We start from the raw sequence: 27,069 nt of genomic DNA, 5'->3' as shown, positions 1-27,069 counted from the left end.
GGTGGTGCGATGGATCTCTCATGTCTTTGAGGAGTAAAATTGTGGCTTCATATCTACATTCCGTTAAAGTCACCATCCATTGCCAAAAACGTGACGGTAGAGCTGGGGAGCAGGGTGGCAAAATATCGCCATCTGCATTGTACTCACTTAGATATTACTGCATGGTCGGAACTAGAAGCACAAGCATTTTGCTACACTCGCATTAACATCTGCTAACCATGTGTATGTGACCAATAAAATTTGATTTGATTTTCCAGCTCCTTCTCTAGCTCTTTGGTGCAACTCACAAGCTGAACATCACCCTACTCCAGCACAACATACTTGAATACATATGCTCTTGTAATATTGTTATGTTCTTATAATCTATATACTGTATATGAGCACCCTGTCAAATTTCTGTTTGTTCAATGTTCTGATTTTACAGCCCATTGTTACAAGATTATTTACAAACAGAAGCAAAATCACCATGTCAATAACAGAACAATAGTGTACCGCATCAGCCAACATATCATGTAACTACCTCACTAGTAAGTCCTAACAATAATCAGTGGAGTAGGTTGTTAGTGTGTTAATGGCACAAAGCTTATACTGAAACATGCCTTATTGCATCTATGACTGGATGTGAATAATGTGAAGTCAGTATCATCTGCCACAGGGCTTGCCTCGTGTGTAATCTTGTATTATGCCTTTGTGATTTCTTAGCTGATTATTTATTTAACAAGGCAAGTCAGTTAAGAACAAATTCTTATTTTCAATGCCTAGGAACAGTCTTGTTCAGGGGCAGAACGACAGATGTGTACCTTGTCAGCTCAGGAATTTGAACTTGCAACCTTTCGGTTACTAGTCCAACACTCTAACCACTAGGCTACGCTGCCACCCCAATTATGGTCCACTTCTCATATGAAGTTTGTGATATGAATACTGATCCATATATAACACTGAGTTAAGATACAGTACCAGTCAAAAGTTTGAACAAACCTAATCATTGAAGGGTTTTTCTGTATTTTTTTCTATTTTCTACATTGTAGAATAATAGTGAAGACATCAAAACTATGAAATAACACATATGGAATCATGTAGTAACCAAAAAAGTGTTAAACAAATCTAAATATATTTTATATTTGAGATTCTTCAAAGTAGCCACCTTTTGCCTTGATGACAGCTTTGCACACTCTTGGCATTCTCTCAACCAGTTTCATGAAGTAGATAACTACTGGATATTAAGTACAGTGCAGTAGGTGCCAAAGCAGCAAAGATTCAGTTCAGTTTTCATCAACAGTCTTATGGCTTGGAGGGAGAAACTGTCTCTGAGCATGGTGCTGCTACACTTGATGCTTTGATACAGTTTGCAAGACGGTAAAGGAGCCAGATGTCTTAGTTTACAATTTTGATATAAGGCAACGTTTACATACAGTAGTATGATTTGATATGCTTTCTTATTTTTCTTAACATTTTTATCCTGTTTTAGCATATAAAAAATGCTTGGAAAGATCAGAGGTTGGACCTAAGCAAGTGTTTAAATACTTCCCTACACATATAGAATATTTTTGATGCTTCTAACGTCAACAACAGTCAGAAGACGGTTGTACTGGCTGTGACAGTCATGGTCATCTTGTCTCCCCCACTCCCATCGTAGGCCCACCAGGACAAATGGGATTAAAAGCCCTGACTAAGACAGACGGACACAAAGTTGTTGTAGAACAGACTACAGTAGCTACAGATTTGAAACTACACTATCAGGGGGATATTTCATTGCAGAAGTTGTTAGAAAACTCCAAAATCAACTATGTGCTTGGCACAACAGATTTTGTCACATTTCCCTAACCGGTGCAGGGAACTGTAACTTTTATAGAAACTGAACTGTATGTACATGATCATCATTTTTGACTGGGAAGCAAGAAGTTGACAGGTTTGTTGACATGCATTACCATTCATAACTCCAACTAGTGGACAATGTTAGGAGTGCTGTGTGTTCTCAGCACAGTGGCACAGAAATATTTATCTGAGCCACAATCCCCACAGGGCCATACAGTAGCTCAGCCTCCTCCAAAACTCTACACACAATGCAGATGGAGTTGGGTGGAGGACATTCCAGCTCCACTGCAGGCATGTACAGTAGCTCCCTCAACAACGCTGCCTTTTTATTTATTTTTCTGATGGAGGAGGTGCATCACTGTAGCTGGGCACAACTTCTGCTGCAGAAGGAACCAGCTCTGTTCTCCCAGTACTCCTTAGACTAGAGAGTAGTGACAATTGTTACTGAGTGGACTATCCTGGTTAAATTAAGTTGAACAGAACTGAACAGAGCAACTTTCTCACCGATCCAAGTTGATAGCAGGGGTGTACTCGCTATCACGCCTCTAGTCAGGTCTCTGTAAACCAGCGTGGCTCTTTTTCTTCTAAAAGATGGCATCTATAAAGAAAAACAAGACAATAACAACTAAGTTTGATTCATTCTAAATTAAGATATAATATTAATTACATTTAAATGATCTGATACATATGACACATAATTATCAACTGTATCATAATGCATGACTAGTGGAGTTACTTTGCTTAAACTCTATTATTTTCTTATAGGGAATCTAAAAGACAGTTATGGGTAGGAAGTTGTGCTTCGCATGGACATTAAGTAGTCTGAAATGGCTCCAGACAGGTGATGACATCTTTTGGCTTCAACAAGCATGGGTCAGGAATATATTGGGCATCTTGGCTAATGGATGATTATAGTTGGAATTGCTATAATGTACCATCTAATACTTGCCTAGTCCAGCGGTTCTCAACCTTTTGGGGTTATTGTAGGCCCAATCACATCTTGCTCTGCCCATGGTATCCCCCATATGCATTTTAAATGTAGGCATATCATATGAAATGAGTCTTTCTAAGTACCCACTTTGGATATTGGTTCCTGGTTATATGAATGGTGTAAGCATTGGCTGGAGAGTTTAAATCCATGCAAGAAAGTGAACTAGTGCTCACATCGGTAAAAGTATGGAGATTCATGAGACAGACAAGAGACGCAGCAAAATAAATTAGACGCAGCTTAGCACCGAAAACAGTAAATGACACCGTGCCATGGTTAAGCCGAAGACTGCTAATGCAAAATTGCAAATCCTTTTAAATGGATTATATATTCAGATCGAATTGGACTCAATAAATATTCTCCCCTACTAAATCATTACATTAGCATTGTAAATCATGTAAAATATCTTCTTCTAGTTTTAGTTGCAGCACAATAAAATGTTCATTACCGCCACCAACGTATACGGGGGAGTAAAACAGCAGTGGTTGATGCTTTTTGTTTACTCGGAAAGTACGATATGAAACGTTGATTTCAACCTTCTGACCAACTAGTGTGTCTGATTCATATCGCGTGATTTCTGATAATAGTTATCGATTATATCGACTTATTGGTTCTGCATGCACCTTTACATGACACAGCGCACCAAGGAAAATTGTCCTCACCCAGCCACTGTAGATAGTCCCAGCTGTTTTTTTTTTCCAACCTAGGTTTATTTTTAGGGCAAATGAATATGATAGTCTGCCCAAAATTCAACGCAGTGGTAATGTCAAGTAAAGATAGCATACACGTTGGAAACTATTGTACGCAATGGCATTGCTGTGCAGCCTTTATCGCAAAGGGAGTGAGCTATGAAAGCGCCGCGATTTAGCCTAGTAATTTACCAGTAGGCTACTAAACCGCGACAATATTGTATCTCGTAGTGACCTTTTAGTTTATTTAGGGGGATGTTATACAGGTTCGGCGTCATTCTCACTCCGGAATGCCCGGACGTCGAGGTGTTTGTGTTAGGGTCCCGTCCGGAGATGGGTCACTGGGACCCAAACAATGCGGTTCTAATGAAACGGACGCAGGTGGTTTTGTCCATGCGCGAACCTTGCCTCTGGATCGCCGACGTGCATCTGGCAGAACCGTGCCAAGAGAGCCTGTGGTTGAAGTTCATCAAACGAGTGGGGGGCAATTTCATCTGGGAAGGTATTATAAAATGAATAGTTAAAATTTAGTCAGTGTCTGGGTTTATAGCCAACACAACTGTTTTTGATAATCGAATTACTTAGGCTACTGTAGGCCATGCTCAATGCTGAACTATTTCCATCTGTTTCCATGCCATTTACCGAGACCGAGGTACATTTTGTTTTATACTGGAAATTTGCTGAATATTCGGTTCTCTCTCGTCAATAGCTATTGAACCAAGCTAGAGGGTGGCATATCTGCGGAGATCATTGTAGCTCAGTCGGCAGCGAGACATGTAGGGATGAAAATATTTTAGTTGTCCCTCAGATTATTTGGAAACTGACTTTCTGCTTTGTATGCGTTAGCCTAAACCTACCCATTGTATTAAAAGTACATATTTTTCGTATAATTCACACACAATCAGAATTCGGTGCTTCAACTTCAGTAGCCTCTTCCCTCTCCTAATGGACCGAGGTAAAGACAGTTTCAGGTTGGCCTGTAGTTTTCCTTAAGTCCACCAACAGCAGTTAGGGACCGTCAACATAGTGACAAATCAAATTTTTCAAATTCCAATAGCTCTTTAACCATTACTCCTAAAACGTTTTAAAAACTGGTTGTAGCTAACCCGATGGCATAGACACACATTGCACACACTTTTTTTGTCGATTTACATATGTTTGAAATTATTTATTTACATTTTTGAATTTCAATAGCTCATTGGTCATATGACCTAGTGACTTCAAACAAGGTTCAGAATGTCCACTCGGTGGGCCTACACATGGCACACCCTTTAGTTTGTCAATTTTCATCTCACAAGATTTTACATGAATTTTTCAAAATGCAATATTTCAATAGCTCCTTGGTCATGTGACCTAGTGACTTCAAACAAGGTTCAGAATGTCCACTCGGTGGGCCTACACATGGCACACCCTTTAGTTTGTCAATTTTAATCTCACAAGATTTTAAAATTTTTCAAAATGCTAAATTTCAGTAGCTCCTTGGTCATGTCAATTACACACCTAAGAAGCGTGCAGTGTATATACACCCATATTGCATAACCTCTAGTCATGTATCTTCTATATTGTTGTACATTAATATTAGTTTGACAATTAGGGGGTTCAGTCCAGTGTTGTGTTTACCCTTTAATATTTATCTATAATAATTTGTAGTTCTAAGTACTTATTTTCCCTGTTTTTTATTTTTCCACTGTATTTAACAGTGGTACACAATAGGAGAGAAACAGATAATATCTCCTTTCGTCGTTAATATCAACCATAAAGGAAAAGGGCAAAGTACGAGAGTCATGCTATTAATTATCCAAAGCAGGGATGGCGAGTGAGGTAGTGAGGTAGGCTGCAGTGGGTTTGCTGGTCAATACATATACTGAACATGTAACCACAGTAATGGTGGCCAGTAAATTAATGAATAAAAATGTAATATAGGCAAATTAAACAGAAATTGTAGACCTTTAGTCTTTTCCAACATGTCACCAGACACTTAACTTAAAATAAGTATGAAATATTTCACAGTGTTAACTTTCTCTTTATCCCTGGTTGATGTACATTTCAGAGCCTCTTCAGTGTGGATGGGGTATAGCATACATTTTCAACAACAAAGACTGCACTTCCAGTTTGTGTTCTTCACTCTGAACTCTTTTGTCTTCATTCCTAGGCACAGCACATGGAACCACCGTTGGCATGCAAAACATTCAATCTAAAACAAAACAAAGCGTAACACGTTATAAATAATATAAAATATCAATGTAGTATGACGAATTAGCCATCCATTGTGTTATATCATAAATTGTCTTACATGCTGTCACTGTTGTCAAAAGATTATAAACATGTTAAATAAAGTTACTAACCCAGTCAGTCTTTGGGCCACATTCAGGTTCTTTATCAGTGGCACACATGAAGCAGTTGTTGGCTTTGTTGAACTCTGAAATCATAGGCCTGAACTGAACATATGGCTGTCCCACACAACTACATAAAAATAAAGAATTTACATTTACTTTGAATTAAATGTCATTACATACCAGACATTTTTAGTGGTTCCTCAGCCATTTCTTTTCGCAGTTGCTCCATGTGTTTTTGAAGGTTTCATATCAATTTGGGAGGGGATGTTGGACGTTCTGTGCAACTTGGCCATCTACACCAAAATATTAAATAGAGTTTTTGACCTAATTGTCACATAACAGCTAACCATTCATTATTGAAAATATAACTATCAAACCTGCATTACAAAGACCCTGCAGCTGAAGGTGTCCTGCTGCATAGTGTGAGTTATTTCCCCTCCTTTCCACTTTATGTCCACCCAATTGTCTTTTCCATGGCAGGATCTTCTCATTTTGAAGTATTCTTTTTTTTATGTAAACATAATGTAATTATGATTAGTTATAGGCAAATGAATACACAGGCCAAATTTGTATGCTGTTTTCCTTATCACTATAATCTAGTAGTCATTTAATAGTAGAGGTAATTTCCTTTATGCCCCATTCTACACACAGCCTAAATTATAGGCACTGAACCATTTACAGGACAATAATAAAAGTAGCATATAGGATCCAACCCTATCACAGAGTGAATAAATGTAGAGCGTTTGTAGACTTTAAGAAAAAAATATTAAGTGACAGTTTCCTCAGTACGTGCTTAAAGAAAGTCATATCACAAAGATGACAATGCCCACCAAATCTATGACAACAGAGAATGAATTGTACGCCACAAAGAGTTTGTCAAAATAATATCTGAAAATGTCAGTTGTTGAACATAATACTTCTATTTGCAATAGCAATTCATGATATATTCAGTTGAGGAATATTCCATGTACCAACACTACATGTAGGACGGACCTAAGACATTCCCACATACAGTATTTTTTTTATTTTTTTTATTTCATCTTTATTTAACCAGGTAAGCAAGTTGAGAACAAGTTCTCATTTACAACTGTGACCTGGCCAAGATAAATCAGAGGTGGGACACAAACAACAACAGAGTTACACATGGAATAAACAAACGTACAGTCAATAACACAATAGAAAATTCTATATACAGTGTGTGCAAATTAAGTAAGATTATGGAGGTGAGGCAATAAATAGGCCGTAGTGGCAAAATAATTACAATTTTGCAAATAAACACTGGAGTGATAGATGTGCAGAAGATGAATGTGCAAGTAGAGATACTGGGGTGCATAAGAGCAAAAAAATAAAATAACAATATATGGGGATGAGGAGGTTGGATGGGCTATTTACAGATGGGCTATGTACAGGTGCAATGATCTCTAAGCTGTTCTGATAGCTGATGCTTAAAGATAGTGAGGGAGATATTAGTCTCCAGCTAAAGTGATTTTTGCAATTTGTTCCAGTCATTGGCAGCAGAGAACTGGAAGGAAAGGTGGCCAAAAGAGGAATTGGCTTTGGGGGTGACCAGTGAAATATACCTGCTGGAGAGCGTGCTACGGGTGGGTGCTGCTATGGTGACCATGGAGCTGAGATAAGGCTGGGCTTTACCTAGCAAGGACTTATAGATGACCTGGAGCCAGTGGGTTTGGCGACGAATATGAAGCGAGGGCCAGCCAACGAGAGCATACAGGTCGCAGTGGTGGGTAGTATATGGGGCTTTGGTGACAAAACGGATGGCACTGTGATAGACTGCATCCAATTTGCTGAGTAGAGTGTTGGAGGCTATTTTGTAAATGACATTGCCGAAGTCAAGGATCAGTAGGATAGTCAGTTTTACGAGGGTATGTTTGGCAGTATGAGTGAAGGATGCTTTGTTGCGAAAAACAAAGCCAATTCTCGATTTAATTTTGGATTGGAGATGCTTAATATGAGTCTAGAAGGAGAGTTTACAGTCTAACCAGACACCTAGGTATTTGTAGTTGTCCACAAGTCAGAACCGTCCAGAGTAGTGATGCTAGGCAGGCGGGCAGGTGCCTGCAGCGATCAGTTGAAGAGCATGCATTTCGTTTTACTTGCATTTAAGAGCAGTTGGAGGCCACGAAAGGAGAGTTCTATTGCATTGAAGCTCGTCTGGAGGTTAGTTAACATAGTGTCCGAAGAAGGGCCAGAAGTATACAGAATGGTGTCGTCTGCGTAGAGGTGGATCAGAGAATCACCAGCCGCAAGAGCGACATCATTGATGTATACAGAGAAAAGAGTCGGCCCGAGAATTGAACCCTGTGGCACCCCCATAGAGACTGTAAGAGGTCCGGACAACAGGCCCTCCGATTTGACACACTGAACTGTGTCTGAGAAGTAGTTGGTGAACCAGGCGAGGCAGTCATTTGAGAAACCAAGGTTGTTGAGTCTGCCAATAAGAATGCGGTGATTGACAGAGTCGAAAGCCTTGGCCAGGTCCATAAATACGGCTGCACAGTAAAGTCTTTTGTCGATGGCGATTATAATATCGTTTAGGACCTTGAGTGTGGCTGAGGTGCACCCATGACCAGCTCTGAAACCAGATTGCATAGTGGAGAAGGTACGGTGGGATTCGAAATGGTCGGTAATCTGTTTGTTAACTTGGCTTTCGAAGACCTTAGAAAGGCAGGGTAGGATAGATATAGGTCTGTAACAGTTTGGGTCTAGAGTGTCTCCCCCTTTGAAGAGGGGGATGACCGCGGCAGCTTTCCAACCTTTGGGGATCTCAGACGATACGAAAGAGAGGTTGAACAGGCTAGTAATAGGGGTTGCAACAATTGCGGTGGATCATTTTAGAAACAGAGAGTCCAGATTGTCTAGACCAGCTGATTTGTAGGGGTCCAGATTTTGCAGCTCTTTCAGAACATCAGCTATCTGAATTTGGGTGAAGGAGAAATGGGGGAGGCTTGGCAAGTTGCTGTGGGGGGTGCAGAGCTGTTGACCGGGGTAGGGTAGCCAGGTGGAAAGCAAGGCCAGCCATAGAAAAATGCTTATTGAAATTCTCGATAATCCTAGATTTATCGGTGGTGACAGTGTTTCCTAGTCTCAGTGCAGTGGGCAGCTGGGAGGAGGTGCTCTTATTCTCCATGGACTTTACAGTGTCCCAGAACTTTTTGGAGTTTGTGTTGCAGGATGCAAATTTCTGTTAGGAAAGCAGAGGCTAGCTTTTTCAAACTGCCTGTATATATTGGTTCCTAACTTCCCTGAAAAGTTATATATCACGGGGGCTATTCGATGCTAATGCAGTACGCCACAGGATGTTTTCGTGCTGGTCAAGGGCTATATCTGTTCCCGGTCTAATTTTTTTTTAATGGGGCATGCTTATTTAAGATGGTGAGGAAAGCACTTTTAAAGAATAACCAGGCATCCTCTACTGACGGGATGAGGTCGATATCTTTCCAGGATACCCGGGCCAGGTCGATTAGAAAGGCCTGCTCACTGAAGTGTTTTAGGGAGCGTTTGACTGTGATGAGGGGTGGTCGTTTGACCGCGGACCCATTACGGACACAGGCAGTGATCGCTGAGATCCAGGTTGAAGACAGCAGAGGTGTATTTAGAGGACAGGTTGGTCAGGATGATATCTATTAGGGTGCCCGAGTTTACGGATTTGGGGTTCTACCTGGTCGGTTCCATGATCATTTGGGTGAGATTGAGGGCATCTAGCTTAGATTGTAGGACAGCCGGGGTGTTAAGCATATCCCAGTTTAGGCCACATAACAGTACAAACTGAAGATAAATGGGTGGCAATTAATTCACATATGGTGTCCAGGGGGCAGGTGGGGGCTGAGGGGGGGCTGTAACAAGCGGAAACAGTGAGAGACTTATTTCAGGAAAGGTGGATTTTTAAAAGTTAGAAGCTGTTTGGGCACAGACCTGTAAAGCATGACAGAACTCTGCAGGCTGTCTCTGCAGTAGATTGCACTCCACCCCCTTTGGCTGTTCTGTCTTGGGGAGAATGTAAACACAAACATAGAGGCATTTTTCAGCTGTGATTTTACCACTCAGAATCCAGAATGGATATGACAATGTGGCCAGCACAGGATGTAATACACCCTTACAACAATCTACTTTTTGATCTTCTTGACTTCTTATCTGGTAAACTGCTACTATGTGTCAAGAAAAGAGCCCAAATTAGGGGTTAGTGTACTCCAGTAAAAAAGGGCTGGTTTAGATTAAAAATTATTGCCCTGTGTCCCCGTTCATAGGGGCATGAGAGACTAGTCAGTGGTAGAATTGAGTTGGCACTTTATTGGCCCAAACACCCATAGACCCACTAGGTTGAGTTTACTCATGGACAGTAATTAGTAATTATATATTTTTTTCATTGATGCATTGTGTCTTCTAACTGTCCAAGAATAGGATCCAAAGCGTTAGGAAATATTTGTTCCCATAAATACAAAGGAGAATGTCTCTCCTCATACCTCTGGCACTTTAGTCAGACTGCCAGACTGCACCACAGAGCCAATCAGGAGAGAATACATACAGGTCAAGGGTGCCAATTGAAAGTCAAGGGGTGTGTCTGTGCCTTTTGGATTACTCTCTCTTTACAGAGAACCCCTGTGGTTCAAGTCAAGAGCTACCCTTCCCTTTTCAGTCTGCTCTGCACATGTCTGAAAGTGACAGAGCCAGCAGCCAAGAGTTTTTCACAGTATGTCCTAAAAAATTATTACACTTATGTATGTATGTAAAATGCTAATATGTATTAGATCCAGTGCAATGGAATAACTGAGACCTGAATTTGAATGCAGCGTGTTAAGATTCCTCTTCTCTCTTTCTCAACCAAAAACACTTGGCCTGATGGTTCATGCAGATACTGGGGAAGCAATATAGAAAGGTATTGATCCCTTAAATGATTTTACTATTAAATGACCCATATCAAAACCCTCATACCTCTTCACAAAAATGTACCTAAATCAATTTTGGAAAAAGGATTTTACTCACAAAAGACGTAGGAATGTATTTTTCCAGTTAGAAATAGGCCATGCATCAAATAACTATTTTCTATTCGAAAAACTAACCCTCAAATACACTATTGCATTTTGTAAGTTGTCTGCAGGTGGCTTGTTGTGAATGCACTCAAATATCAAGTCATTATCAGGTTATGGAAACTGAGTTCTAATACTCAACGTAGAAGGATTTGTCTTAATGTACAGTATATGAAAGTGATGCTATGAAAAGGATTCTTTCACGTTATAAAGCTCACTCTGACTGACAAATCACTGCCTATTACTGGGATTAAAAAAGAGCATATGAAACATTGCTTTTCATGAGGCCTACCTGTGCGCCTTCCTTTAAGCACCTCTGTTTGAACGCCTCTCCTGTCCTTGATCCATCCCACATACAGCCATTTGCAGATCTTTTCAGTGTCCATGTGAAAGATAGTTATTGCGAGGCTGGTTTGTTAACTTAATAAAAAAAAATTTAACACCCATGTAAAATGAAGGCCTGCAAAGCTTACAGATTTAAGTCTAATAGCATGAGATGAAAGTAGACAAACATCAGAGTGTGCGATATGAAGGTATAGTCAGTGGACATTTGAACCTTGTTTGAAGTCACTAGGTCACATGACCAAGGAGCTATTGAAATGTTACATTTTGAAAAATTCATGTAAAATCTTGTCAGATGAAAATTGACAAACTAACGGGTGTGCAATATAGAAGGGTAGTCAGTGGACATTCTGAACCTTGTTTTGAAGTCATTAGGTCACATGATCAAGGAGCTATTGAAATTTGAATGTAAAAAAAGTTTGTACTTTCATCTAGGAATACAAAATGCTGCTCACATTTCCACATGTTTATTAGCTTTGGAAAGCGAATGAATGTCCAAATAGTGAAAATAAGACCTGTGCAATGTTGTGTGCAATTTTTTCAACATGACACTTATTTGGAGTCTGTGGCTCAAGTGGTTTGAAAGCTATTAAGGTTTGAAAGAGCGAATATCCTTTGAAAATCCAACTTGAAACTGTCTTTACCTCGGTTCCTAATTGGGGGTGCGAGTTCAAGTGTGCCTATGTGTGGTCTCATTGAAATAGAGTAGGCTACCTACATGGGCGGGCAATCACGTGGCAATTAGCTTAAATATGAAATTAACTACAATATTTAAATATGTAAATACATATTGATAATAGAAAGAAGTGGTGGGCGCTCAACCAACGTGAGTTGAAGTGCAATCAAAAAATGTATAATTGAAAAGGAAATGGTACAATGTTTTTTAATTTTCAATAACTATCGATTACCTATTTGTCTCTGCCTGCAAATTGTCCTCCTAAAAGGTAGACTATATCCTATATGCAAAACATAGCAAGTGACGCTGTCATCATTCTTGCTGCTTCTTGTTCAGTAGCCATACCTGCGAGATCAGGTGCGCATCTGGTCTCAATTAAATAGAGTAGGCTATAGCCTATACATGGGTGCAGATGCAAGGGGCAGTTGTCTTTCCAAGAAAATGTACTTCCTAAATATGACTAGGCTATAGTTTACTACATTGCCCCAAAATAAATATTGATCACCCATATTTCTCTGTCTGAAATTTGTCCCACTTCTAAAAGGTAGGCTATAAAAATAGCTCAAGAGAGTGCAAGTCTCTCCAACTCTGCTCTCTTTAAACTACATCTAGCATATTGGCTGATATAGCCCAGTAATGCAAACAGCCTAATATACAGAGCATTCCAAGAGTATTCAGACCCCTTGACATGCTCCACAATTTGTTATGTTACAGCCTTATTCTAAAATTGATTAAATTGACGAGGGAAAAAAACAATCTATACACAATACCCTATAATGACAAAGCAAAAATAGTTTTTTTGACATTTTTGCAAATGTATCAAACATAAAAAACGTAAATCAGATTTACATAAATATTCAGACTCTTTACTCAGTACTTTGTTGAAGCACCTTTGGCAGCAGTTCAGCAATTACAGCCTCGTGTCTTCTTGGGTATGACACTACAAGCTTGGCACGACCGGATATAGGGGAGTTTCTCCCATTTGTCACTGCAGATCCTCTAAAGCTCTGCCAGGTTGGATGGGGAGCGTCGCTGCACAGCTATTTTCAGGTTTTTCCAGAGATATTTCAACGGGTTCAAGTCCGGGCTCTGGCTGGGCCAGTCAAGCACATTCAGAGACTTGTCCCAAAGCCACTCATGCTTTGTCTTGGCTGTGTGGTTAGGGTTGTTGTCCTGTTGGAAGGTGAACTTTCTCCCCAGTCTGAGGTTCTGAGCGCTCTGGAGCAAGTTTTAATCGAGGATCTCTCTGTACTTTGCTCCGTTCATCTTTCCCTCAATCCTGACTAGTCTCCCAGTCCCTGCCGCTGAAGAACATCCCCAAAGCATAATGCTTCACCATAGGGATGGTGCCAGGTTTCCTCCAGATATGACGCTTGGCATTCATGCCAAAGAGTTCAATCTTGGTTTCATCAGACCAGAGAATCTTGTTTCTCATTGTCTGAGAGTGCTTTAGGTGCCTTTTGGCAAACTCCAAGCGGGCTGTCATAGTCATTTTACTGAGAAGCGGCTTCCATCTGGCCACTCTACCATAAAGGCCTGATTGATGGAGTGCTGCAGAGATGGTTTTCCTCCTTGAAGGTTTTCCCATCTCCACAGAGGAACTCTGGAGCTCTTTCAGACTGACCATCGGGTACTTGGTCACCTCCCTGACCAAGGCCCTTCTCTCCCGATTGCTCAGTTTGGCCGGGCGGTCAGCTCTAGGAAGAGTCTTGGTAGTTCCAAACTTCTTTCATTTAAAAATGACGGAGACCACTGTGTTCTTGGGGACCTATAATGCAGGAGACATTTTTTGGTGCCCTTTCCCAGATCTGTGCCTCGACAGGATCCTGTCTCGGAGCTCTACGGACAATTCCTTCAACCTCATGGCAGCACAGACCTCTAAACCAAGCCTGCAAGGACTATGAAGATGGCATATTCTGAAACAGGAGTGGATGCAGAACAATCCACACGGAAAAATATATAATAGTAATAACAATAATAATAATAATTAATAATAATAATACGATTTTGGATTTCAATCTTCAATAGCTGATACTTAAAGTGTGCCAGGACTATGACAATTATATATTCTGAATCAGGGAAGGTTGGAGAAAAATCCAAGGCTTCTATTGTTGTTTAAATTTCGATATATTTTTGTTGTTTGTTTATTACAACAGGAAAAAAATCTCCATCCTTCCCTGATTCATAATAATTTTCATAGTCATGGCATGCTTTGTGAAGAGCTATTGAAGATTGAAATCAAAAATCAGTACCATTCAATTTACAGTACCATGTGTTGTGTGTGTTGGGTCATTGTCCTTTTGAAAAACAAATGATAGTCCCTCTAAGAGCAAACCAGATGGGATGGCGTATCACTGCAGAATGCTGTGGTAGCCATGCTGTTTAAGTGTTCCTTGAATTCTAAATAAATCACAGACACTGTCACCAGCAAAGCACCATCACACCATGTCCTCCATGCTTCAATCCGTTCACCTACTCTGCGTCTCACAAAGACACGGCGGGTGGAACCAAAATCTCAAATTTGGACTCGTCAGACGAATGGACAGATTTCCACCGATCTAATGTCCATTGCTCATGTTTCTTGGCCCAAGCAAATCTCTTGTTATTGGTGTCCTCTAGTAGTGGTTTCCTTGCAACAATTTGACCCTGATGGCCTGATTCACACAGTCTCCTCTGAACAGTTGATGTTGAGATGTGTCTGTTACTTGAACTCTGTGAAGCATTTATTTGGGCTGCAATCTGAGGTGCAGTTAACTCTAATGAACGTATCCTTGTGCAGCAGAGGTAACTCTGGGTCTTCCTTTCCTGTGGCGGTCCTCATGAGAGCCAGTTTCATCATAGCGCTTGATGGTATTTGCGACTGCACTTGAAGAAACTTTCAAAGTTCTTAATTTTCCGGATTGACTGATCTTCATGTCTTAAAGTAATGATGGACTTAACTTATTTGAGCTGTTCTTGCAGTGTGTTTTTTTACCAAATAGGGCTACCTTCTGTATACCACCCCTACCTTGTCACAACACAACTGATTGGCTCAAACGCATTAAGAAAGAAAGAAATTCCACAAATTAACTTTTAACAAGGCACACCTGTTAATTGAAATGCATTCCAGGTGACTACCTCATGAAGCTGGTTGAGAGAATGACAAAAGTGTGGGATGAGTGAAGGAAATGCCGCCAACAAGTGCTCAGAATATGTGGGAACTCCTTCAAGATTGTTGGAAAAGCATTCCAGGTGAAGCTGGTTGAGAGAATGCCAAGAGTGTGCAAAGCTGTCAAGGCAAAGGGTGCCTACTTTGAAGAATTTGTTTAACACTTTTTTTGGTTACTACATTATTCCATATGTGTTATTTCACAATGTTGATGTCTTCACTATTATTCTACAATGTAGAAAATAGTAAAAATAAAGAAAAACCCTTGAATGAGTAGGTGTGTCCAAACATTTGACTGGTACTCTTTATATATACACTGTATAATAGATCATGTTTTTTAGGTGTGGATTCTCCAACCACCCGATTCAGAATATACCATCTTCATAGTCATGGCATGCTTGGTTAAATAGCTATTTTAGAGACAACCAAATATCCAATGTAATTTTTTTTTACCAACGTATTGCCTAGAAGACTACAAGTTCAGTATTAATTATTCTGCCTCTCTTTCATCTGTAATAAGCCATTCAACCACTTGATGGCGGCAAAGGCACGTCTTTGAATTGCACAAGCTCAGGGGTTTGGCTCTTTCTGACAGAAAGGGCGGTGCAGGGTGATTATAGCATGCTTGTCCCATTACCACCTTAATGAATACCAGGATGGAAGGAAGGCCTTACAATGGCCCACCGAATTGCAATATCTCGTCCATCATTCCCTGCAATCTCACACATCTGCTGTATCTTCTTTAAATAAATATGTTTTGGGGGGGTATTTTGAAGTTTTGTTGAAAGATAGATTAGAATATGAGATGGATGAGGGGGACAGAGTTCAGAAAGTGAGTGGGGGATCTAACCGTTGCATATAGGGTCCCGGCGGCAGCACTACCAGTAGATCAGCCCCCGGCATCTGCTATATCTTCTTGATAAAGATACACATGTGAATGGTTTCCATGAAGCCTAGCTCGAAGTCCTCTAGGCCTATTTGCAAATGATTGGATTAACAGTGAATAGGACTAATAACTTCATGAATAACTGTTTCTTTATTTGGTGTTGTAAGCCTACTTGAAGGGCTATTACAGTACACATCACCTTAAAGTGAGAAGAAGAGGAGAAGCAAGAGAATTTACACCGCCCCAAAAAATCTGTCTTCGTGATACAAGCATGTTTTTGTATAGAGGTCTATTCTATGAGAGTGTCGAATTACATGAGGTTTATTTGATCGAATAGAAGTTTCGTAATGTTTAGGCTGTTACAACTGTACTAATATAAGTGGATGCACGTGGTATTCTGGCAACTTTGAGAAAAACAACTTAGTTCTGCCTGTTCACACAGGTATCTGACCTCTCATTGGCTAGAATGGTCCCACCTGATCTCGACCTGCCTTCAACCATTTAGGACATGTATTTCCATTGTTAGAGCGGTCACTTGGCTATCTTGTCAATATAATAGATAATCTTTGCCTTTAATACAAACATGCTTTATTTGCTTTGTTCCCAGGCAATGGTTCCCACCACGACAGATGTTGTGTGTACGACCAGAGCAACCTGGTGGACGGGGTGTACTGCCACCCTATTGGCCACTGGATCGAGGAGACGGGTCATACGGACGAGATGAAGCACACGACTGACTTCTACTTTGGCGTGGCCGGCCAGCAGGCCATGCATTTCAACAGGTAACATAATACCTGACCCCATTGTCTTCCCACAGGTGGCATCACTCCTTTGCAACGCTCATGAGTGTTTGAGGTTGTCTGTAGCCATCCCACGTGCGAGAGAGAGTTGGCTATTTGCGTTATTCAAATAATCAGCTTCCTCCTTCTTTTCTTTGAGGCATCAGTGGATAGCTGTGCCTCCAAGCAAACACTAGAGACAGACTTGTATCCTAGTGAGTTTAACTACAGCACCCCTTCCCCCAGTAATGAAATGAGACGCTTGTTGTAAGTTATTGTTTGCCTGCCTTTTGTGATGTGAAAACTGGTGTGTACATAATTTGATAATGCTGTAAAAGTTAATGAGTTCCCCTGAGGGGGTGTGTTTCCCTGGTAAGTGGGACAGCTTTTTTAATGGAGCTCTCTTCCACATTCTGCCAATTAAGTTGCCCCTTTCAAAGCAAAAGGGCTTCTTTCAATAAGATGTAGATTTTATTTTGTCTTGGTATTATTTTGTCTTAGAATAATTTATGACTATTAACTTAATGTTTCCAAAAATGTGCTCCCCGTAACTTCAGTGCAGTAACTGCCAAATAAAGGAAACACTTTGTAAATGAGGGATACAAACTATATTGAAAGCAGGTGCTTCCACACAGGTGTGGTTCCTGAGTAAATTAAGCAATTAACATCCCATCATGCTTAAGATCATGTATAAAAATGCCCAGTTGCCCATTATTTCGGCTACCATGGCTAGAAGAAGAGATCTCAGTGACTTTGAAAGGAGTCTCAAAGGATCATAGGGGGTTTAAAGGGTGTGTGTGTGTGTGTCTCAGTCACCAGATCTCAGCCCTATGGAACACTTATGGGAGATTCTGGAGCGGTGCCTGAGACAGCGATTTCCACCACCATCAACAAAACACCAAATTTTGGAATTTGTTGTTGAAGAATGGTGTTGCATCCCTTCAATAGAGTTCCAGACACTTGTAGAATCTATGCCAAGGCGCACTGAAGCTATTCTGGCAGCTTATGGTGCCCCAACACCCTATTAAGTACCCCAAGGCTCAATCCTAGGCCCCACTCTCTTCTCAATTTACATCAACAACATAGCTCAGGCAGTAGGAAGCTCTCTCATCCATTTATATGCAGATGATACAGCTGGCCCCTCCCTGGATTGTGCGTTAAATGATCTACAACAAATCTTTCTTAGTGTCCAACAAGCTTTCTCTACCCTTAACCTTGTTCTGAACACCTCCAAAACAAAGGTCATGTGGTTTGGTAAGAAGAATGCCCCTCTCCCCACAAGTGTGATTACTATCTCTGAGGGTTTAGAGGTTGAGTTAGTCACCTCATACAAGTACTTGGGAGTATGGCTAGACAGTACACTGTCCTTCTCTCAGCACATATCAAAGCTGCATGCTAAAGTTAAATCTAGACTTGGTTTCCTCTATCGTAATCGCTCCTCTTTCACCCCAGCTGCCAAACTAACCCTGATTCAGATGACCATCCTACCCATGCTAGATTATGGAGATCAGCAGGTAAGGGTGCTCTCGAGCGGCTAGATGTTCTTTACCACTCTGCCATCAGATTTTCCACCAATGCTCCTTATAGGACATATCACGGCACTCTATACTCCTCATCTCTGTATAGATGGTCATCTCTGTATACCTGTCGCAAGATTCACTGGTTGATGCTTATTTATAAAACCCTCTTAGGCCTCACTCCCCCCTATCTGAGATATCTACTGCAGTCCTCATCCTCCACATACAACACCCGTTCTGCCAGTCACATTCTGTTAAAGGTCCCCAAAGCACACACATTCCTGGGTCGCTCGTCTTTTCAGTTCGCTGCAGCTAGCGACTGGAACGAGCTGCAACAAACACTCAAACTGGACAGTTTTATCTCAATCTCTTCATTCAAAGACTCAATCATGGACACTCTTACTGACAGTTGTGGCTGCTTTGTGTGATGCCTTGTTGTCTCTACCTTCTTGCCCTTTGTGCTCTTGTCTCTGCCCAATAATGTTTGTACCGTGTTTTGTGCTGCTACCATGTTGTTTTGCTACTGTGTTGTTGTCATGTTGTGTTGCTACCATGCTGTGTTGTCATGTGTTGCTGCCTTGCTATGTTGTTGTCTTAGGCCTCTCTTTATGTAGTGTTGTGTTGTCTCTCTTGTCGTGATGTGCATTTTGTCCTATATTTATATGTTATTATTTTATTTTTTTAATCCCAGCCCCCGTCCCCGAAGCAGGTATTTTGCCTTTTGGTAGGCTGTCATTATAAATAAGAATTTGTTTTTAACTGACTTGCCTAGTTAAATTAAGGTTAAAATATTTGTTTTTAAATTAACACACTATGTTGGTGTTTCCTTTATTTTGTCAGTTACCTGTATTTGATCCTGAGGTGAATGGCTCCTCCCACCACATCCTCATGTCATGAGTGTGATGCTTCACCCTGTTCAATCTCCAAGCAGCGACAGCCAGCCATGATTACTCTCCTCCTTCCTTTTTAAGCTTTGCACTCTCACACACCATTTTAATTACTATGGGAACTGGGTTTTGTAAGGCACTCAGCAATTAATTCAGTGGGACAACGCATTCAAGGGCTCTTCAGAAGTTAAACCATTAGTGGTTGTATCGCATCAACCCCATGACCTTCTCTTTTCACTTGTTGGAGAGATGGGGGGGGGGGTCAATATTTAGCTATGTCCTCTGGGCACCTCATAGATAGCTCATTTCGTTAACGATAGCTCGCCAAATCCATTAGAGTAACAAAAGATTAAAAGTGTTAAAGACCTTAAATAGATTTTTGTAAAGAGGAGGGCAAAGCCTAGGGGAGGTCACTGATAATAATCCTTTCCAATGTGACAGCCAGACTGTCACCATCAGTTATTTTCTTATTTTTGTTCCCTCCTTCTCTTCACAAACTGTGAGAGAGATGGCGAGTCATTTCATTTGGCTGTGTCATAACAATTCAGTGGCACGTTGGACTAAATTAAGTCATTTACTAACAGCAGATTGAGAGGTTGTATTCAATGTAGTTATTCAATGTTGCGATTGGAAATAGAATTGAGCGGTACATTTTTGTGCTGGATGTGTGATTCTTTGACTTTGATATTATGGGTGAAAGGGAAAGGGGGATACCTAGTCAGTTGTCCAACTGAATGTATTCGACTGAAATGTGTCTTCCACATTTAACCCAACCCCTCTGAATAAGGGCAATAGGAAAAAGTGGGGTGAAATAAATGACAAAGACCCATTACAGTAGCAAACACACACACCCACACACACACACACATTTGCCCTCTTTGCTCAGGTCACACACCCTGCGCTGAGGTGAGCTGCAGGACACAGCAGAAATTAGCCTGGTCCCCCTGAAGCTCTGGACACACACCTTGCATGAAAATGAGAGCGAGGGTGGCCACTGGCTTGGTCCAGCTGGTTTTAATTTGTAATTTGTGGCCCATGACCTTACAAGCTTTTGTCAAGGACCTCTGTGCTGCAGGAGGTAAATTAGCTTTTTAAATGAGAATTCCAGGCTGGTATCAGTGAAGCCACTGGTATCATATACACCTCATTCTCTAATACATGTATTATTGTTTATCTGAAAGAGAGGTTCATGGCCTTTCCAGGAGCATTGTCGATCAGAGGTGACTCCCAACATGTTTGTACAGTTGGGCTATTTCAATAGTTTAGATCTGTTTGTTTCTGTTTACTGTAATATTCTGTTTACTGCCATGCCAGGACTGGCCAAGTTTACCCAGTGGGAAAGAAGATGATCTCACACCAGCCCACACCTCCATCTGTACCAAATGGGCCAGTTAAGCCTTTAAACCATGTTTTAAAGCTGACACACAGTGAGGAGAACACGAAAACCTACTGTAGATGCTACTAAATACAAAACTACACACTTGGGATTTTCGAGAGAAGTTTACACTGTATCCTTGTGTTGAATCAGTATGCCCATTTCTATGAGAGTTGTGAATCACTCAATTCCACTGGATTTTAGCAGAACTGAATAGAGTTTCCAGATGTAGAGAGAGTCTTTCTTAGAAAAACAACCAGCTCTAAATCTAATGTGGAGGCAAAAGTTCCTGAATAATCTCCATTGAGCTCTTAAGCAAATCAGCAGCATCTGTCTTTGAGTGCCACCGCCCTGGTTTTCCATTAAAACCCAGAAGTCTGTGTCCATCTCTGTTTTTTTCTGGTTCAATAAAAGTCAATGAACTAACTAGACCAGACCAGCTGCTATTGCATTGGTGTCTATGGGAGGCACACCCAGTTAAGTAGACCAGAACTTACTTTTTTTTTTTCAATAGTTCACACAGGCCGTTAACCATCTTCATTTATCCACCATCTTTGGTGTCACTCGAGGACATCACTCTGTGAAGCTGTCCATGCTTTTATGTGTCACCTCCCACTGACTGTTGATTTTACGCATGCTAATGAGCTCTAAATGGAGTCTGGCTGAGAATGACAGGGCAGAAAATGAAGGGAGGAGGTCAGGGGACAAAAACAGCTGGGGAAAATGACAGGAGAGGGAGAGAGCGATGAGATGAAGGACAGAGATCGCTTTTCCGAGAAGTGGGGAATTTTTTTATCTTTTGGGTGGAGAAAGAAATTTGATGAGAGAAAACAGCTTTAGATCACTTGCCTGTGGTCTGTCTGGGAGAGTTTCTAAAAAATACCACCGCTCTCCCCAGGAATCAGACTAGTGCCTTTTAGCTCTCTCTCACCCCCTGGGCATATTACCTTCCACATTCCAACCCCTCAACCCTCTGCGCTTCTCTTACCTCCCCATACTACACTCCCTCAACCCAACTCCCTCAACCCCATCAACCCTACTCCCTCAACCCCATCAACCCCACTCCCTCAACCCCATCAACCCAACTCCATCAACCCCACTCCCTCAACTCCATCAACCCCACTCCCTCAACCCCACTCCATCAACCCCACTCCATCAACCTCACCCCCTCAACCCCACTCCCTCAACCCCATCAACCCCACTCCCTCAACCCCATCAACCCCACTCCCTCAAACACATCAACCCCACTCCATCAACCACATCAACCCCACTCCCTCAACTCCATCAACCCCACTCCCTCAACCACTTCAACCCCGTCTACCCCACTCCCTCAACTCCATCAACCCCACTCCCTCAACCACTTCAACCCTATCAACCCCACTCCCTCAACCTCATCAACCGCACTCCCTCAATCACATCAACCCCACTCCCTAACCCCACTCCCTAAACCTCATCAACCCCACTCCCTCAACCACATCAACCCAACTCCCCCAACTCCATCAACCCCACTCCCTCAACCACATCAACCCAACTCCATCAACCCCACTCCTTCAACCCATCAACCCCACTCCATCAACCCCACTCCCTCAACCTCATCAACCCCACTCCCTCAACTCCATCAACCCCACTCCATCAACCGCACTCCCTCAATCACATCAACCCCACTCCCTCAACCTCATCAACCCCACTCCCTCAACTCCGTCAACCCCACTTCCTCAACCTCATCAACCCCACTTCCTCAACCTCATCAACCCCACTCCCTCAACCACATCAACCCCATCAACCCAACTCCCCCAACTCCCTCAACTCCATCAACCCCACTCCCTCAACCACATCAACCCAACTCCATTAACCCCACTCCTTCAACCCATCAACCCCACTCCATCAACCCCACTGCCGCAACCTCATCAACCCCACTCCCTCAACTCCATCAACCCCACTCCCTCAACCACATCAACCCCACTCCCTCAACCTCATCAACCCCACTCCCTCAACCACATCAACCCCACTCCCTCAACCCCACTCCCTCAACCACATCAACCCAACTCCCTCAACTCCATCAACCCCACTCCCTCAACCACATCAACCCCACTCCCTCAACCCCATCAACCCCACTCCCTCAACCCCATCAACCCCACTCCCTCAACCCCGTCAACCCCACTCCCTCAACCACATCAACCCCACTCCCTCAACTCCATCAACCCCACTCCCTCAACCACTTCAACCCCGTCAACCCCACTCCCTCAACCCCATCAACCCCACTCCCTCAACCACATCAACCCCACTCCCTCAACTCCATCAACCCCACTCCCTCAACCACTTCAACCCCGTCAACCCCACTCCCTCAACTCCATCAACCCCACTCCCTCAACCACTTCAACCCTATCAACCCCACTCCCTTAACCTCATCAACCCCACTCCCTCAACCACATCAACTCAATCAACCCCACTCCCTCAACCTCATCAACCCCACTCCCTCAACCACATCAACCCCATCAACCCCACTCCCTCAACCTCATCAACCCCACTCCCTCAACCACATCAACCCCACTCCCTCAACCACATCAACTCAATCAACCCCACTCCCTCAACCTCATCAACCCCACTCCCTCAAATCCTGTGCCCCCTATCTGCTACCAGGGTCCTTCAACGGGTATGGCTGAGCATCAAGCCCACTCTGTCACCCCCTCTTTGTCTCCCCCACCCCACTGTTCCCTCTGCTCGTTTTCCAGAGTCCTGCCCCGGGTGTTTCTGGGTAGCTGCCCTCGCCAGGTGGAGCATGTGACCCTCAAGCTGAAGGAAGAGCTGGGTGTTACCGCGGTGATGAACTTTCAGACTGAGGGGGATATGGTCAACAACTCGTCCGGCTGTCGCCGCGACCCCGGGCAAGAAATGACCCCAGAGACCATGATGCACCTGTACAGGGACTGTGGCCTGGCGTACGTGTGGATCCCAACACCAGACATGAGCACTGAAGGTGAGGTAGGAGAGGGGGGTCTGGGGTGTGTTCAGGACTGCAACTGTGTCTCTCCAGGAGTGAAGTAGACAGTCATGAAGCCCTCATTTATGGATCTGGGAAATGTCCAGGAGTAGTAAAGAATAGTCAGAAAGCCCTCCTCTGACATATCTTTGTATGTCGCCCCCTGCAGGCCGGACTAGAGTGCTTCCCCAGGCTGTCTTCCTGCTGCACGGTCTCCTGGAGAACGGTCACACGGTCTACGTTCACTGTAACGCTGGCGTTGGGCGCTCCACCGCAGCCGTGTGCGGTCTTCTCATGTACGTCCTGGGCTGGAGCAAGAGGAAGGTGCAGTACTTTGTGACAGCCAGGAGGGCGGCGGTGTACATCGACGAGGAGGCACTGGTAAATGCCCAGGAGGACTTCATGCAGAAATTTGGACGCCTGCGCACCTCTGTTTGCTATCCGCAAACATGAGAGTAGAGCCCCCTGTGGTGTGGAGTGTTGCTGCCTAGCTGTGCATGGCTGTCTGCCAGTGTGCCATAGAGACAGTGGAGAAAATATGTTTAGTTGACTTGTGCGGAAGATGCCAGAAGGCTAAATAACTTAAGTGAATATCAACCTCTGCACTGATTTGATCCAATGCAAATGACCAGTTTAGTTGAGTGGCTGTCATAAACTGGTCAATGATGAGGTACCCAGAGGGAATTCTACTAGCTGCTGCCAACAGGTTCAGAAAGCTATTAATACTTCTCATTGTGATGTGTTTGTTTTTCAGCTTTGGGGTTGTTTTTCATTTATTTATTGAAGGTATTATTTCTAATTGCGTCGTGAAAAGGCAGTTGAGTCCAGAACATTGTCTGTAGATTTCTGTTGTTGTCTGCTGGGGTTTTAGAAGGACCTTTTGTTCCACCCTTGTTTTAATTAATCAATGAACAGAGCTGACATTTCAAAAAAGGCACCTTGAAGCTGTTGTGGTGACGGCAGAGCTGCTAATGGAATACTTATGACTGACTGAGACTTGTAGCTCCTGCAGGATCCAGCCTGAGTTGCAGATCCAGACAACAGTAAATATAAACTGGGTCAGGCACAAAGTCGGTGGCAAGGTGAGAATTTCACTGTCATGAGGGTGAGTTTAGGAAAGAAAAGAACTATAAACTGCTCCTATTTTGCTCTCAGCCTATCTTCTCTCCACATTATACTCCTCAGTAAGAAGGGATTACTGCTGTGTCACCTCCGCTACCTTCTGAGAGAAATTGTGTCTTTTCATAGTCAATGGTGGCTCCCTGCAAATACAAATGATGGTTGCTTTTGTTATGTAGAAGCCTTAATGCCGCTGCAAATAGAAAAATGTAATATCCTGCAAAATAAAAATAAATAAAAAGCCGGCCTGCACTCGCTCTCTCTCTCCCTCTCTCCATCTGAAAGAAGAGGCTGCTGCCAGAGGAAGAATAAGACTCCTCCAAACGTCTTTTTGTTTACGTATCCCAACAACGCAATATTATTCAGGTCCTACTTATGTGTAAGTAACAAAACAACATTTCCTCCAGACCACTTCTAATGCATGCATAATAAGAACTGAGTTCATGTCAAGACTTGCCTCTCTGTGGCCAACTTCAAAGGAGCTGAGAGTGCTGGATAGGTTTGAAGCAGCCAACTTTCTCCCATGATGCCGCCAGGGGCTGAATGTTGTTGTTTACCCATATTGCTCTGTGGTACAGAATGTTATTTTACTGAGTGGTTATTTGGTGCACAGAATGCACAAGCAACAGAGGTGCGTTGAGTTTGTTTTGACATTTGCTACGTTGCGGAACGGTTTGTATTGAACAACACGTTTTCCCCAAATGTTTTTGGGATGTTCTTGAACAGATTTTGAGGTATGTTTTTTCCCGTTTGGTGGGTCTGGCAAGATGTGGCTTGAAGCAATGAGTGGTGTATTAAATGGGCAGTGGCCATGCTGTCAGTGTTCCACAACCCAACCCCTCCCCGTTTTTCAACTGGTTGTTCAATACAGCATCACTTTCGTTCAATTGAACATTCCAGAACTTAAAAACGTACTGAATGCAGCCCAGGTGTCCCTACCTAGACCATACCTTACCCATACCAAGCTATATAGTAAAACCTTAGACCAGTTGTTATAGGGCCATAATGCATCGCACTGTAGTGGTCAGAAGTGTGTGTGAGTGAGAACGAGAGCCAAGAGAAACATTTAGAATTTTAAAAGCTGTGTGTGTTTGTGAGGACGAGAGACAGCGTGGAGCAAATCATAGTAACGCTTTCGTGAAATTTAATCCATAAATAGCTTAAGTTAAGAGTTTGTGTTTATCTCGTTTCTGTTGCCTGTTCTAGGCAGTTGTCCCTGGCAGCTATCAGCATGTATTTATTATTTCTGCATTCATTTATGTGATTTAATCCATAACACATATCCATTCTTCTAATTCGCCTTCCAAATGATTTAGTGGTGGAGCCGCAGTGAAGATGGATCCTTTCCTGTTCGCGCTCCAGTAAAATGTTGTTAAATCAAATTCAAGACGGAAAACACCCACTGGGTTGAATATACAGTTTATGGGCCAATCAAACCCTCCAGCAGTGTTTACGGGGGCTTGGTGGTATTGCCAAGGCGGGAGGGTAAGATGGAGGGTTGAAATTGACCTTTATTCTCAACGATAGCCCAAGGGAATATTATGCATTTATATCACAACCATTAACATTTATAGAATGATCATGTTTATATTTCAATTTTGGTCATTGGTCAAAATAGAACCAAACTTTTTCTGAAATGTGTCTACAGCAGAGGTTCGCAATCCTGGTCCTAGGAACGCAAAGGGATGCACATTTTTGTTTTTACCCTGCACTACACACCTGATTCAAATAATCCAAGCCTGATGATGAGTTGATGATTTGAATCAGGTGTGTACTGCTATGGCAAAAACGTGCACCCCTTTGGGTCCCCAGGACCAGGACTGAGAACCACTGGTCTAACAGGGTTGCATTTCACAGACAGAACACGGACTGTGTTCAAAGTCGACGATAATATTGTCATGTATCTTATTTTATAGCCTAAATCTCATGTGAAACAAAACAACTTTGTCATCGACCGATGGTCTCAGAAAAACAAAAGTCTGTAGCACGGTTTGTAGTTTCGTGTGAGGCAGGCAAATTTATACAAATATATATGCCTTCACAGTAGGTCTATTTAAATTAAGGACTTCTCATCCCATGACAATTTAAATTTCACAAATTATATCTCCGTAGAATCATAACTACTTGGCCAGCGGATAGGCCTAGGCTATACAGTCATTACCTGCTGGTGAAGTATTCATTTCTTTCAAGCTGTAGACCGACCAGCAAATCAGAAAAGTCATTGGCCTGAGGGGAACCACATTGCCTGTGTGTGAAAGGAAGGTACAGCCAGCAACTAACTTCAATGGCTCAGCAGCCCATCGTTTAACTTTTTATCTCATTCTTTCATCCTCTAGTCCCCAGTCCTTGTGAGATTGACAGGCAGACTAAATACAAGATGGATCTCAAAGGTTTTCTGTGACAAATCAATGATCTCTTAACCCACCAAATGAACATAATAGGCTATATGTCACACAGCAATGGTATAAGGTGCTGCCATACTATGAA

At 42.4% G+C, this 27,069-nt stretch overlaps 1 protein-coding gene across 1 annotated transcript; it reads left to right on the top strand.

Annotated features, from left to right (window-relative positions):
• Positions 1-3,475: 3,475 nt before the first annotated feature.
• On the top strand, positions 3,476-24,826 carry epm2a (EPM2A glucan phosphatase, laforin). Its single transcript, XM_014205590.3, has 4 exons — positions 3,476-3,994; positions 16,533-16,707; positions 23,216-23,460; positions 23,633-24,826. Exons 1-4 carry the CDS (start codon positions 3,748-3,750, stop codon positions 23,914-23,916), a joined length of 951 nt encoding a protein of 316 aa, XP_014061065.3. The 5' UTR covers positions 3,476-3,747; the 3' UTR covers positions 23,917-24,826.
• The last annotated feature ends 2,243 nt before the right edge of the window (positions 24,827-27,069 follow it).

This window comes from Salmo salar, chromosome 06 (assembly GCF_965601325.2).
Source record: "Salmo salar chromosome 06, fSalSal1, whole genome shotgun sequence".
NCBI lineage: Eukaryota > Metazoa > Chordata > Actinopteri > Salmoniformes > Salmonidae > Salmo > Salmo salar.
This window is presented reverse-complemented; position numbering and strand designations above follow the sequence as displayed.